The following is a 14,301-nucleotide window of genomic DNA, read 5'->3' on the forward strand; positions in this document are numbered from 1 at the left end:
GGCAGGGCCATTGTAACAGAATCCAATTGCTTGTTACTGGGAACTTCTAAAGGAAACTATTGCTGTAAGACATCTATGAAACACTTAATGGCAACATTTTCAAACATGGGAGTCTAGCGTTAGGTCCCTAAATCCATACCTGAGCACCACAGAAATGAAAGCAGCCTGACTCTTGGAGGTGCCATGCATTCTCCAATCTCACTGACTTCCATGGAGGTCGTGGATGGTCAGCACAGGTGACTATCAGGCCACTAATTTAGGTGGGTTGGGTTAGGTAAATATGGGTTTAGGTTCCTAACTTCAAGCTCCCACCTTTAAAAATGTTGGCCTTCGTGCATACAGCAGAAATATTATATATGATAACATATAATTTTCACAAACAGTACAGGGGTCATTTAAAAGTTGTCCCTTTTGTGCAGGGAACAGCCAATATGTACAATGAAATGAGGACCTCTGTTACAGTCAAATGGCACGCAATACAAATATTCTAGGGAATATGCAAGCAAAGGCGCATGCTGACCACATGACCTTGCAGAAGCGCATTCTGAGAACTGTATTCCTCTACCACCATGTATTCAAACACCAGATTCTTTGTGGAAATTTTGATGGGAAGGAAAGAAAATCATCACAGTTATTTCAGAATAAAACCGTCCTGAGGTTTTCAAAGCATCTGTTTTGGTGGAAAGAGCAATGAATAGAGTCTGGATAATATACAAGAGTGTGGAATAAACATCCTCCATGGCCATTCCAAATAGAAGACGGCCAAATGAAATTTGTAAAGCCTCTCAAACAGCTGATGGTATAATTCTGATTTGTTTCGCTTCTCCACCTACTCGTTTGCTTAGCTTGGTTACTGATCTGTGACTATGCTGAAGATGACTGTTTGGCCATACTAGCTGTAATATTATATTTTTATATATATATATTTATTTTATATTAGAGGATGCAGAATAAGATCCATGTAGGATAATCCTAGAACAGACTGAACCAAACAGACTGAAAAGATAAAGGAGAAAATCTTGCCGTCTGCTACAGGGATGCTCTAGTGTGGAGGAAAGGATGTGGTCTATACACTTGCTCACCACACAGCAGCAGGGCAGGATTGCAGCTCTCTGCTTGAGAGAGAACGTTAGGTTCTGAGACTAGGTACTGCACTGGTCAGTGTTACCCAAACAGGGCACAATCAAGCCCATCGCTCCCCAAGCACAAAAGCTGCGGTGTGCAGTATGTGCTCAGAGGGTGTGGATGTGTCTGTCTATGGGGGAGTGGCGGGGGCTAGGGGGTGGTGAAGGCACAGTGTTTCTTTGTAAAGGAGCAGTAAGATGTAATTTACCAATGAGGTCCCCCACATTACCCTGAATCACGTTGCCTTGTGCTGTCAGGACAGCTCTGGGATCTATCTCATACCTCAGTGATTTTTAATAGCGAGAGACATTTTCCAAAGGCTTAGAAACTGAACGTGAGTTTAGAGTTTACTCTGTCTTCATTCCTAAAGATCACAAATGAGTTTTTCAGCCATAAGAATACTCATTACATTAGTTTGCCTTGTAAACAGGGCAAATAGACGTCTTTTCATTCACCTATGTGAAACTCAAGATTTTCTATTTTATATGTAAAAAGAGCTAGATAGGTGGGTGTAAACATGAAACACAGTTACAGATCTTGCAGCTATCTGGGCATCTGAATAAAGACTGGACCATTCTTGTGTTTATGTAATTGTACTTCACGGCCCCACTAACTAAATATGGAGAAGTCTGGATCCCCTCACTAACCCAGTCCCCATTCAGAAACTTTTTTTGAGAGACCAGTGGAACTCATTTATAGCTCACAAATATAAGCAGTGTAGTACCATCAGCTACAGCACTATGGCCCAGAGCCTGCACCATTAAAGTCAATAGGAACTGTGCCATTGAATTCAATGGGAGTAGGATCGAGCCCTCAGAATATTCTCCTATTATTGAAGTAATCTTTTCCCTGGGAGCACTGGTTCCGAGAGGGGGTAAATATTAAACTTAGTTTATATAAAATATACATTTTATTTAGCATTTAAAAGAAAAAAAAACTCAGCAAAATTTATTTCTCCCCCCTCACCCCCCCAAGCCAAAACCCTGGATTAGAACATCCCCCAAATTTGGAGCCAGATCTGAACTTTGTGGCTTGGGCCCATCACTAGAACAGACACAGAGCTCTTTGCACCTGAGCAGAAGTGACAATCTGGTGTGAAGACTGGGTCAGGATCTTTACATTGTAGCATAGATTATCAAAACATGCAGCAATTCAGTCAACAGATAGTGAGGAATACAACTCCCCAATGCACTGTACACTCACTCCTTCACTGGAATTCGTGCATATCCTCCCTTAGCAAATATGCAGGCCAACCTGCTCTTCACCCTCCACCTGAGATTCTCACCATAGGATAAAATAATGAGAGCTGAGAATCCACCTTGAATTGCATAGGATTGGTACATCCTCTGGGGCTCTCAGGCCTTTCTCCACCATTACCGCCTGTCCATGCAAAGAGGTCCGAAGTGGGGATTGGGCCTGGGGTGATAGTCTTCATTTCCATCTCCAGCTCCGCTTCCAGCTCCGCTTCCTCTTTGGCTTCCTTGTTGCTCTCTTCCAGGTGCTTCATGAGCACTGCAATTACCACGTTCACCAGGACGAACTGGGCCGTCAACACAAAGGAGACAAAGTAGATGGGCGAGATGACTGTGTTGTAACAGGTGGACTCCTGGTCGCAGTCGCGCAACGTGTCCTGGTGATAGGGGGAAAATGATTATGGAAACTGAGGAAGCTCCAGTTAACCGAAGAAGGCCTGATCCTGCCATCCAATCACTCAGTGCTCCCGCATAAGGCCCAAATGGATTAACCATCTATTGAGCACACACAGATGATCAGACTAGTTTCACGGACGATTTTCAGATCTGTCTAGGTGAGCAAATGACCCCCCAGCAAAACCTAACTCATTGGAGTCAGATGTGACACTGGATGGGAATACTGCCTTGCACACAGGCTCAGAGAAAACACCAACTAGTCTCACTGCATTCCAACAGGTGGCGCCTGTCTGCTCCTTTATACTCCCAGAGGACTGGCTTATCCTAGATTCTCCATTCTGAAAGGCCATTTTGCAAGGCCAAAGTGCAACTATCCTAACTGACCCAGACCTCATCAGTCGCACAGTTGTGTTATTTGCTCCAGCGAAAAATAACGAGCCTACTGGAGCCTCTAGTTCCCCGTACAAAACAAGCTACTCAGTTGAACTAATGTCACTCCATAGAAAACTCCCTGTATTGCCCTCCTTGTCCTCAAGCCACCACCTCAGGAAAAGCCTGGGAACTTACAATGCATCTGAAGGCCAGCAAACCCAGGCGCTGTCAGGCAAGAGGAAAAAGAATTGCTTTGAGAAAATGCCCAGGCCCCGAATCAACAAGTGCAGGGGCCGTCCCAGCTTGAGTGCCCCAGCTGATCCCTGTTATTGGTTTGAAACAGTGACAGACAGCCTGTAACATTAGAAATGATCATCAATATTCCTTCCCCAGGGATCTCTTACCTTCATTATCCCATTCCAATTGTCTCCTGTTGAGACCCGGAAGAGAGTTAAAAAGGCCATCCCAAAGTTTCTAAAAGTGGCGTGCCGCCCTAGCCCCTCGCAGTGGTGAGTGTCATCGCATTCTGTGAGATCAACCAGAAGAATCTCATTTAGACAATGAGCTCGCTCACCTTCCCCCTCTATGTAACTATTTCCTCCTGCTTCCGGCAATGCTATGTCTGTGGAGAACTTACCAAGGTCGCCAAATAGCTCCACTCCAAGAGCTGCAAATATGAAAAACAACAACATGAAGAGAAGACCGAGATTCCCCACCTGGAAAGAGAAAAAGAAATGGGGGGTGGGGGACAACAACATTAGTTGATTTTTTTCCAGACCTGCTTCTCCCCGTATTCTTTCATACAAAAGTTAAGCCGCCCGAGGGCAGATACGACCTGGATAGCATCTGAGACTGAGTTTCTAATGGGAAATGCAATTTTCCAATGACAGTGAAGACAAAAATAAGGAGGAAGGTCCAGGAGCAGCCTTCTGCAATAAGAATGTAGCTCTGGTCCTGATGAGATTTTTCTGGGAAGGCAATGAATTACCTGAGGCAGTGCTTGCATGACTGTGTCCAGCAGGGCTCGCATCCCTACAGCCATCTTCAGTAACTTTAACACTGTAGAAAATGATAGGTTCATAACATTACTGCTGCAGCATTACTGTGGAGACACAGATTTTTAGAGAGGAAGATCCCTCAAGCATGAAATCACGTCACATGCTCTCCATTAGCAACTAAAGCTCAAGGCCTCGTTATAGAGCTCTAGATTGTTCAGATGCTTGTTAGAATCCTGTGAATAGTAGCCTCTTGAGGCTTCGGGAAAGAATCACCATTCTCTTGCTCTCTCTGAATTGGGTAATGTTGACACAATGCTAGGAATGTAAGAATGACCTTTTCTCCTGACAGTCTCTTCTGCTGAGGGAAGTAAACAGTTTTAGAAAGGTCAAGATACTACCAGATGTACATTCCTTTAGAATTCTGCTTACAGCTAAACAAATAGGAAGCCAAATTCACCCCTATTGTCTTCAGTGGGGCCTATACCAGGGATGAAATTTGGCCCGTTAGGGTTTTCTCCTATTTGGGTCTTGAATCCAGTACTAAATATACAACCCTGAAAATATCCTTCTGAGTTACCATCCCTGGATCTCTTTTTCCTTCCTCTTGGTTTGGACTAACTACCTTCTGAGTTCTGCAGCTGCCTACCTTCATGTTTGATTTACGCAGGCATTGCTTTGCATGCCCTTGTCTGTAAGATTGAGTTTCCAGGCGGAAACTGCATATGCTTTTCCTTTTGAAATGTACCTAATATGACAGACGTTTCCCTTTCTTCTGAGGCTTCCTTTCTGGCTTCAACTACATTTCATAGAATATCAGGGTTGGAAGGGACCCCAGAAGGTCATCTAGTCCAACCCAAACATTTCATCTATTTCCATTCTTTCTTTGTTCCAATTAGAATAAATAATAATAATGCTAATAACTTGGCATGACAATAATGAAGCTCTCAAAGCACTTTACAAACATTTGGAGCCCGATTTCCAAAGGTGTTGAGCAGGGCCGTCCCTAGACATTGTGGTACCCTACGCAGCCCTCCTGGCTCCAGCCCTCTCTGCTCTGCTCCGCTCCCCAGCTCGTCTGGTGAGTGTGGGGCGCGCCCGACCCCTGATGCGGTCCCCTGGGACATAGCTCAGGGGAAGGGATGGAGTAGGAGCGGGGCTAGGGCGGAGAAGGGTTGGGGGCTTTGGGGAAGAGGTGGAGCGGGGGCAGCTTTCCTGGTTGGCTCAGCTGGCCCGGGGATGGGGCTGGCTGCTGGAGCAGCATGCAGCCGTGTAGTTTGCATATGGGTAAGGACGGCCCTGGTGTCGAGCACTTGCAGCTTACACTGACATCAGTTGGGGCTCCTGGTGTTCAGCTCTTCTGAAAATTAGACCCTAACTAAGTAAGCCTCAGAGATGCGGTAGGTATTATCATCATCATCATCGCTAGGGTACATCTGGATACAAAGCAAAGTAGACACGTTGTCTCACACAATACCAAGAGGTCACGTGAAAAGGGAAATGAAATTTATTAACCATCTTGGGGGTTTTAACTCTCTAGCTTATGGCTGTGTTGCACCCTGAAACCCCTATCTAGTTTCCAGATCTTTGAGACATACTTGATTTCATGAGCATGCCAAAGTTTGCTTTTCCAGGTTCACCCATCAATGAAATTCACAGTGGATTCTCTTTTCTAAGAAGATCTAGATCTGCAAGTGCTCTTAAGAAATGCATGGCCAGTTGGCTCAGCTCCTTGGCTCTTCTGCGATGTTTTCCCTTCTTTTGTTCTCTTATTTGTTTACAGTTTGTGGATGCCAGAACAAAGTGCACTAAGCAGGGCATGTGGCATGCAGTGGTTTCCCAGTCATGTCCTGGACAGAACTGCTCACTGCACCTCAAATAAAAATGATTTTCACATTGACTCCGTCTTACCTCGAGCAATCCTTAGCACCCTCATTATCCGGATAATGGTGGGGTTAATGGGCAATGATGCATTCACCTCAATCTCTTCCAAAGTGATACCCATGATAGACAGCAGCACTATTGCCAGGTCTAATTGGTTCCATCTGAAGACAACACAAAATCACATCTACTAAAGTATTTGCAGTGTGCGTTGGTTTGTTTTAAACAAATTCCAGTCATGTCAGTGGTGCTAACGCTCACAGACACAAACTTTTGAAACTTTGAGGGGAGTTGCACAAAAACCATTATTTTTAGATTATGGAATCAGCCAATGCCAAAGAAAATATAAAACCATGACTGGGCTTATACCCGATGATCCAGACATTAGGCCAAATCCTACAAACTTTATTCAGCCTTTTGTTTGGCAAGGCTCTCACTGAACTCAACAGGAGTTGTGTCCAAGTAAGAACTGCAGGCTTTGATCCAATGTCCAGTCACTGTAACACAGTCACATTGGGCAGACGGAAACATACCACGATTATACCACGATGAAAGGCCCTCTAGAAAGTCTTGAGTAGATAGGATGAGCACAACAGTGATGTCAGACTAGCTAGAAGTTGGGGAGGAATGATTTTCTCTAGGGAAGAAGTCTGGCATGAATCCAATGCTCTTGACATTTGACTTGAGGAAGATGAAAAATGCGAGGTCAGAGGTTTGAGGGGGGCCAATATTAAATGTATAAATATCTTAACTCAGTTACAGCTCATCCTAAGCCAACAGAGGCCAATGTCTGCAGTTCCTCCTGGTCTGTTGATCTCACCAGGACAACTCTATCCAGTCCACAGTGGGAAGAAAGATCAGACTTGCCAGCTGTCTGGTAAGGCGAGAATTCGTTTCATGATATAACAACAAGAACTCAGGGTTAGATTTAGACCCTATGCAACTCCTAAGGAAGTCTCAAGGCCAAATTCACTCATGACATAAGTTACACATCAGGCGTGAGTATGTCAGCAAGAGGCATATAAAGCAGTAGCTTGCCCTGATTTGCACCACCCCTGAATTTGGCCCATTATCTATTGAGCCCCTGCTGCTGTCACAGGCGTGCAGGATTTAATCTTTGTTACCTGTCTTGAAAGAACCGGCGAAACCCAAAGGCAATCAGCTTGAAAACAGATTCCAAGACAAAGATGACAGTGAAGATGTAATTGCAAATCTTCAGTGCTTCATCAAGAACCTGGAACATGGATACAAAGCTGAGGTTAGTTGCTGACTTGGCTGGACGGTTTTGCTGCCATCCTGTTTTCACCAGAATTATACATTTAATAAGAAATATCTGATGACTGACGAAGGAGAGGGGATCAGGGTTATGGCCCCTCTCTCTCTCTGCTCCCTTCAGTCCCAGGAGGAACTAGTAAGGAGAAGTCCCTGCATTTAAGAGGGTGCAGAGGCTGCAATTGTGCACAGCACCTGTACAATTCACCCCTGTGCAGAGGGCCTGCACAAAGCCTATGCACTACTCAGGCCCCTCTTGAGACTGCTCGATGCTGGGAACAATGCCGTCTGTAGTCTGCAAAACATTTAAGGACCATTTAGATGAGAGTGATTCACCAAGGAACTGTTGCATCCGTGGGCCTAAGTGGTGCAAAGGCCTTGTGCACCAGCGCTCTGCATGTTCAAGGCCAGGGGAAGGCACTTTGCACCACACCTGCCCTCGTGCACCAATGTGAGAGCCACAGTCTGGCCCTAGGTTTGTCCAAATCCTGGCACAAGCAACAGGAAATTAGCCGTATGGCTAGTGCCTCACCTTGAGCTCACAGCAAGGCATAAGATATGGATAAAGCATCAGACAATATCGAATTCCCTAGTTCTTTCCCCTTTGCTTGTGTCACAACCTTGCTGCTAATGATAGTCATCACTGCCAGCAGGGCACCTATTACACAGGCGATTGCGAACTAATGGCGGAAGTGGTTTTATTCCCAAGGTCATACTGGTAAAAGAGGGCAGTGGTAATAGCATCTTAGATTTCCTTTGTAAGCAATGTGCATCATATTTCTTGTTGCTGAAAGGTGTGACAGCAATAGCTGGGTACGGGCCATTGGGAGGTGATGTGGGGGAGGGTAATATTACACAGATCCTGAGCTAGGGTGTGAAAGATTGTGTCATTAAAGTTCCGTGAGAAAGCTGCTAGTGAGATCATGGCATCCCGTGGTTTATTGCTAAGTAATTCAAGAGGTGATGATAGAATTGGATGCGTTTCCAAGGGGTATGTAAGGCCAGGTGGGTCATGGCAGTTGCTTTTAAAGGATCATCAGACGTTTCACAAGTTAATGCCATGATTGCGAGCCATCGCTGGGCAGGAAAGAGGTGATGGGGAAAGAGCAAGGCCCTTTCTCCCACATTTTGCCCCTGTACCAGGGCTGAGCACTGCCATAGTTCCATTGTCCTGTGATTCTATGGTGCTGTGGCTTTCAGTGCTGCAATCCTCCGCAGTCTAACTGGCCAAAAAGGATTGTCCAAGTCCAGCACCATTGCCAGTCCCACGCTCTCATGTGAAGCAGAGCTAGCTCCGTGGTGACAGAGAGTGCACCTGCTCCAAAGGCAGCAGCTGCGCTCCCCAGGAGGCACTGCGTCTACCAAGAGCTTCTCATGCATCTCAGTCAGATTGTGGCTTCATGGCACAATTTACCCCAAATATCGATCAAGAGAAATCACTTCACCTGACACTGAAATGCAGCCACATCTGGGGAAGAAAGCCACAGCTATTAAATAGCTCACTGCAACACTGCAGAAGAGTTTAACTCTGCCCAGCCAAAACTGCACCAGTAGAATGTAATTAGCCAATGCAGAATTTGACCAATAGTTGTTCAAACTGTGTATGCCTCTCTCTGTACTGCAGCACTGCTTGCAAAGTGGCCGTTACTCAGCAGGAATATGTACTGGATTTTGACTGGTGTCCTGATGACAAAAGTCCTTTCCCATCCATATCCCATTACCAATCCCGTTCACCATCCTGGTGAATTATGATGTTGGATATAAAGCTCTTAAGCACATTTATCTGTCTATACATCTCCAGGATAATAATCAAACTCCAGATTGGATTTAGTCACCGGGGCCCTGATTCAGCAAAGTACGTAAGCACATGCATGACTTTAGTCAGGCAGGTAATCCCATTCACCTCCGTACGACTATTTCCATTCTTACATTATTATGTACACATAGGACATTGGGGTCTTAGATAAAGAATTTTACTTTCCTTAAGGGAAAAATATGAATGTTTTTATAATACAAGTAAAAATGTCACTGTGAAATGACTTTAATAAGCACAGGCCCTAGAGTAATTCTAATACAAGCTTCTTCGCTAATGACTGATTTAATCAGAAAGTGACTGAATCTCATAATGTGCTTCCCAGTGTATTTAAAGGTGACCTGCAAAGGAAAAAGAAATTGGGCTTGTGCCCTTTTACTCTTCGGCTAGCTTATGATGGATGGATGTGTGTGTGCGCACGCGTCTTTTTTCCCCTTCACTTGTTATTTACATTAGTCATGCAGGTCCTGTCTAGCCTCAAAGAATATTTCACCCTTATTGTGATTTGCATGTATTCATTTTGAAAGGAGCTAATAAAAAGAATTACAATTTATACAGCAGTGGCAGCCATTTCCATCTCTTTCTTCGGCACAAGGCAGTCATCTTCCCAGTACAGGTTGTTATTACCATCGGAACAGGCCCAAGATACAGGAGCCTGGCACGCTTAATAGATTAAGAGTCTGATTTTCAGAAATGCAGGGTAGCCATAACTCCAACTGAAGGCAATGGTATTCAGTACCTTTGAAAATCAGGCCCTACATGTATCTGCTTGCTGAATGTAGTGGGTAGGCACTGAGGCAAATCTCCCATTGGCCATGTCTCCATGAGGAAAGGTGCATTTTTAATAAGTGTTAGATAAGGTGTTAAAATCCTAGCATAGGCAAGGTGGTTGTAGTTATAACGTGTATGTTCAAATATACCTCTTTTCTAGTGTAGACATGAGCAGCGGGAGATTTGCATGGGTAAAGATTTCAGGAATTGACCCAGAAAGATTACAGTCTTCTTACTGACTGTTACCATAGAAACACTTAGTCAAAGAGAAGATTTCAAGAAAAAAAATCACTGGCAACTGGCTAGAGGAATTTTCATCCCAACTTTTACTGCTATGGTAGGTTTTTTGTTTTGTTTTGTTTTTTTAACGTTCTTAGAGTATTTATAAAGGGTGGGTAAGAGATGGAGAAGCTGAGGTACAGAGGGAAGTTACCTCATCAGCTCAAGGAACAATAGCAGGGAAGCATGGGCTAGAGGCACCCTCCTGGGACCCTGGGCACATACTTAAGCATCTGGCCCAGGCTGCCACAGCTTTACTGCTATTTGATACCTGCGCTAGTTTTGATCTGTGTTTACGTGTGTTGCAGTCACACCACCGGATGGTTGTAGAGACCTACCCTAAGTGACTAGTTAAGGACTCAAGCAGTAAAACTGGGAACAGAGGCCAGAACTTCCAACTCCCACTCCTCTGCTCCCACCACATTGCCTCACTGGCTAAGGCACCAATGCTGATCATGCAAAACTATCACCCAATAGATGAAGTTCTGTAAAACCAAACCAGCCCTGGTTCTGCCCATCTCTAGCACTCAGTGAAAGCTGAGACCATTTCTTTTCCCCATTCTATCACTGGCTATTGCCAGCTTCCTTGTCTCCCGGTACCTTCGGCTGCTGGTAGTGCTCCATGGCCATGGTGATCACATTGAGGCCGATCACTCCAGTGATGAACAAATCCAGGTAATGGCTTGTGCACATCTGGTGGATCAGGAGCCGGAAGCGAGAGTAATCGGAATAGTAGGGTTTACACTGTGCTTCTGAAATGGGGGGCGGGAAGAGTGGAGAGGCAGATCAGCTCATTACTCTGTGTCTCTTAAACATGAGTTCACCTTCCCTTTGCAAACTCCAAAATTGAGGCTTTCCACATTGATCACAATAAGGCTTTGGGTTTTGCTCCTGGGTGGTATGTTACCAGCCTTAATATGTAGCAAGGCTACCAACAACATGGATCCGTTTAAACATCTTTAATGTAACATGCACAATACTCAGCCTTTTAGTATTAGAGATGAAGTGAGTACAGCTGGGACTATTGTGGGCTCCAGGAACTGTTTCACTGTAAAGAAATTAAAAAGCCCTACTTTTTTTTAACTTAATGTGGAAACAAAAACAATAAATGAACAAAAACAGCAGCCGAAGAGCCCGTTCAATAATCAAATACTGCACAAATTTGGTATTGACAATGGCTTTGAGAACACAGGCCCTTCATTTATTGGTCTTATTTGAAGAGACAGCAATAAACTCATCTTATCTCCTTTGCAGTGAATTATGGGGTTAGACAAAATTTGACACTTCAGCTGTCAGAACTCTGAAAAACATTGAATAAATACTGTGGAAAACTGATCAGTCTACTTTAATGTCTAGAAAAATAATTCTCCATTTATATACAATTACTGAATTGTAGATTTCACTGTTAGATTTACTTCCACAGTCAGTTGCATTGGGAATGACACATGCTTTTCAGACCCTAAATGTTCCAGGAGATAAACTAATTTACTCACCTAATCTCTAATGAGGAAATGCCAAGGCTGAGTATATAATTCAGCACAATTTTCAAGGAGGCATTATAAGGCAGATTGAAGTGGAAAGGACTGTCTTGAATACGTCAGTGTATAATATTATTCTCATAATTAGATAATCAACTGGTTATAAAAATTATTGAGCTGAGAGAATTACATGGCTTGAGATTTAGCACTGCTGAACAAATGCAGGGTTTGATACATTACTCCAAATAGAAATTTGGGCACAATGAAGCCATGAACTATATGTATCAGTTACCCCGAGGGAAAACTAATTTAAAGTTTTGCTGGGGATATAATTTGGTGTGTAGATAGCCAATGATTCTGCAACCAAAGCCACAGGTTTAACATCACTGTACGCTCGTTGCTTCATGACATGGGCTCCTGAAAAAATCACAGAATTTTTGTTTTTTCACTGAGACAGACTTTTCCCCTAAAGCTTAAGAACCAGAGACAAACTATTTAGCAGCTTATATGGTAAGGGTTTGGAACTCCCAAAATTCTGCTCAAGTGTCATAAAATAAAAGGCAGTATTAATATTAACTTTTGGATGTGCAATATGCGGAAGGCGATCTATACTGGAGGGCAAAAGCATAACAGCAGTGAAAAGGTCTATAAAATAAATTTTAATGCTGAATCTATTGAGCACTTAACAAAAGCCAAACCGGTGGCTTGCTGACTCACACGGCTTTTTGTCAGGGATCTCAAATCCCTGCATAAATATCCATAAAGCCACGATATCTTGATCACATTATGCTAAATTATGAGTAAGAAATTAACTAAAATGTTTGAATACAATTAAGTTAGCAATAGGGCCTAGTTATGAACCAGGTTATAATTGCAAAAAGAAACACCATCATAATTTGATCACTGATTTCTTTTAGGTTTCTGAATAATTCACATTCAAAAAAGGAAAATGTCAACATTTCTGCCTCTTCTTGCAGTGGATTTACATATGAATAATTATACTGGAATTCAAATGTTTTAGCTTTGATTGGCAGGTCATTCCAAATCCCACAGAATAGCACTGCAGCTCTTAGAATATAGCAGGGATTTACAGAGAGGCTGTAAAATGTTACTTGTGCAGAGATCCTGCATCTGGACTAGTAACAGCATGGCCTTATAAACAGGGTTGCCAAACCTTCCCCAAAATATTCCCTTTTTTTAACCTTTCAGTGAGCATGGCCCTGGACTTTGCAATGTCAAATGCTTTTCCTGATTGAATTTGAAAGTCAGTGTCACTGACACATCTGGAACACTACTAATTTACAGACTGTAAATATTTTATCCCCCGCCTGTAAGGTTATTAACAGGCGGTTTCTCAACCCGGTTTATAAATCATACTACCACTTATTTTCCTTTCTCAACATGCTGGTCATGCATATTAGCGGAACACAGATATTACCTTGAAATGAACCACAAACAAATATACCATGCTGCCTGTGGGCTACAAATTAATAGCTACTGTATCGAGGTAGGCAGGGAACTTTTTGAACAGAGCAGTTGCTTCTTTATGTCATCAGCAAGAAAAGCCATATTTAAGATGGTTTGCACAGATTGGCACTCTCCAGGTGTAAATTCCATGCCCACATCAAACAGCAGTATTCATATTTATTGCAGAAAAAAAATCTAAACAATACCAACATCTTGGGAAATACAGACATCTGTTAAGCTCCAGGTGGTGAATCTCACAACTAACACAACACCACATTACTGTACTGTTACAATACACTGTGTCAAGAACAACAAGAGCTCCAGATTAGTCTAGGTTATTACTGGAAAGGTTAGATCACTTCCTGACACACAGAGAATTAAAGAAAAAGAAAAAAAAATGGCAGAATAAGACTGCAAGAGGATGCGAGATGCAGCAAAAGCCCACGACAAATCTGGCAGGTAAACAGGTTCTAAATCAAGCTGCTTTGCTGTGGCTGGGTGAAAAGTGGGATAGGAAAAGGAATGAACTCTAATATTTAGATACAATTAAATTGGAAAGATCAGCTAACACAATGAAGGTCGGGCAATCTACTCATAAGTCTCATTTCCCTACTAATCCTGGGAAATGATGCTCTAGCCTGATGGGCAGCTGAGTCCATTGTCACAGGTGCCCAACATTATGGGTACTTGTTTTTAGTTGGTCATGTCCAGTGGCCCTCATCCAAACAGCTTCCTGAAGAGGGGTCCTATGATGATATATGCGCCATGCAGTGGGGTCGTTATTACAAAGGATTGCCTTAACAAGTGCCAGGAAGTGGAACTGATGAGTCCAATGGGAGTCGGTTCCCTCATAATCTTGGATATTAGTTAAACCGTGCTTGTAACAAGTAACTATTAAAGTGTGGCGGCCCTCTGAAAAGTGATTCCATAATTCACTGATTCTTACTATCAGTGACTCACTTGCTCCGTGTATGCATAAAAGTGATTTTTCTAACTGCCAGTATCATAACTGAAAGTCACGCTCCATTCTTTCTGGCTTGCACAGCACCAACGATTGGCTTGGAATTCAGCAAACGATACTGTTGAGGATGCTGGGGCCAGAAGAGAATCCAGTTCCCTTTCTAATAGCTGTGTTCACTCAGTAGGGCTAGTGGGAATAGAACACAGCGAGAGACCAGGTTGGACTCTGAATTCATCCC

The 14,301-nt window shown here is 43.4% G+C and overlaps 1 protein-coding gene across 1 annotated transcript in view; it reads right to left on the bottom strand.

Annotated features, from left to right (window-relative positions):
- CACNA1G (calcium voltage-gated channel subunit alpha1 G) overlaps positions 1-14,301 on the bottom strand; it is a 282,700-nt gene that overhangs the window by 16,421 nt on the left and 251,978 nt on the right. The window contains exons 27-33 of the mRNA XM_073310526.1: positions 10,758-10,909; positions 7,147-7,256; positions 6,053-6,186; positions 4,135-4,205; positions 3,784-3,862; positions 3,551-3,672; positions 2,411-2,755 (exon numbers count right to left, since the gene is read on the bottom strand). Of these exons, the coding sequence (XP_073166627.1) occupies positions 2,411-2,755; positions 3,551-3,672; positions 3,784-3,862; positions 4,135-4,205; positions 6,053-6,186; positions 7,147-7,256; positions 10,758-10,909 (1,013 nt within the window). The remainder of the gene's footprint in view (positions 1-2,410; positions 2,756-3,550; positions 3,673-3,783; positions 3,863-4,134; positions 4,206-6,052; positions 6,187-7,146; positions 7,257-10,757; positions 10,910-14,301) is intronic.

The sequence above is a fragment of the Lepidochelys kempii genome, chromosome 14 (assembly GCF_965140265.1).
Source record: "Lepidochelys kempii isolate rLepKem1 chromosome 14, rLepKem1.hap2, whole genome shotgun sequence".
Lineage (NCBI taxonomy): Eukaryota > Metazoa > Chordata > Testudines > Cheloniidae > Lepidochelys > Lepidochelys kempii.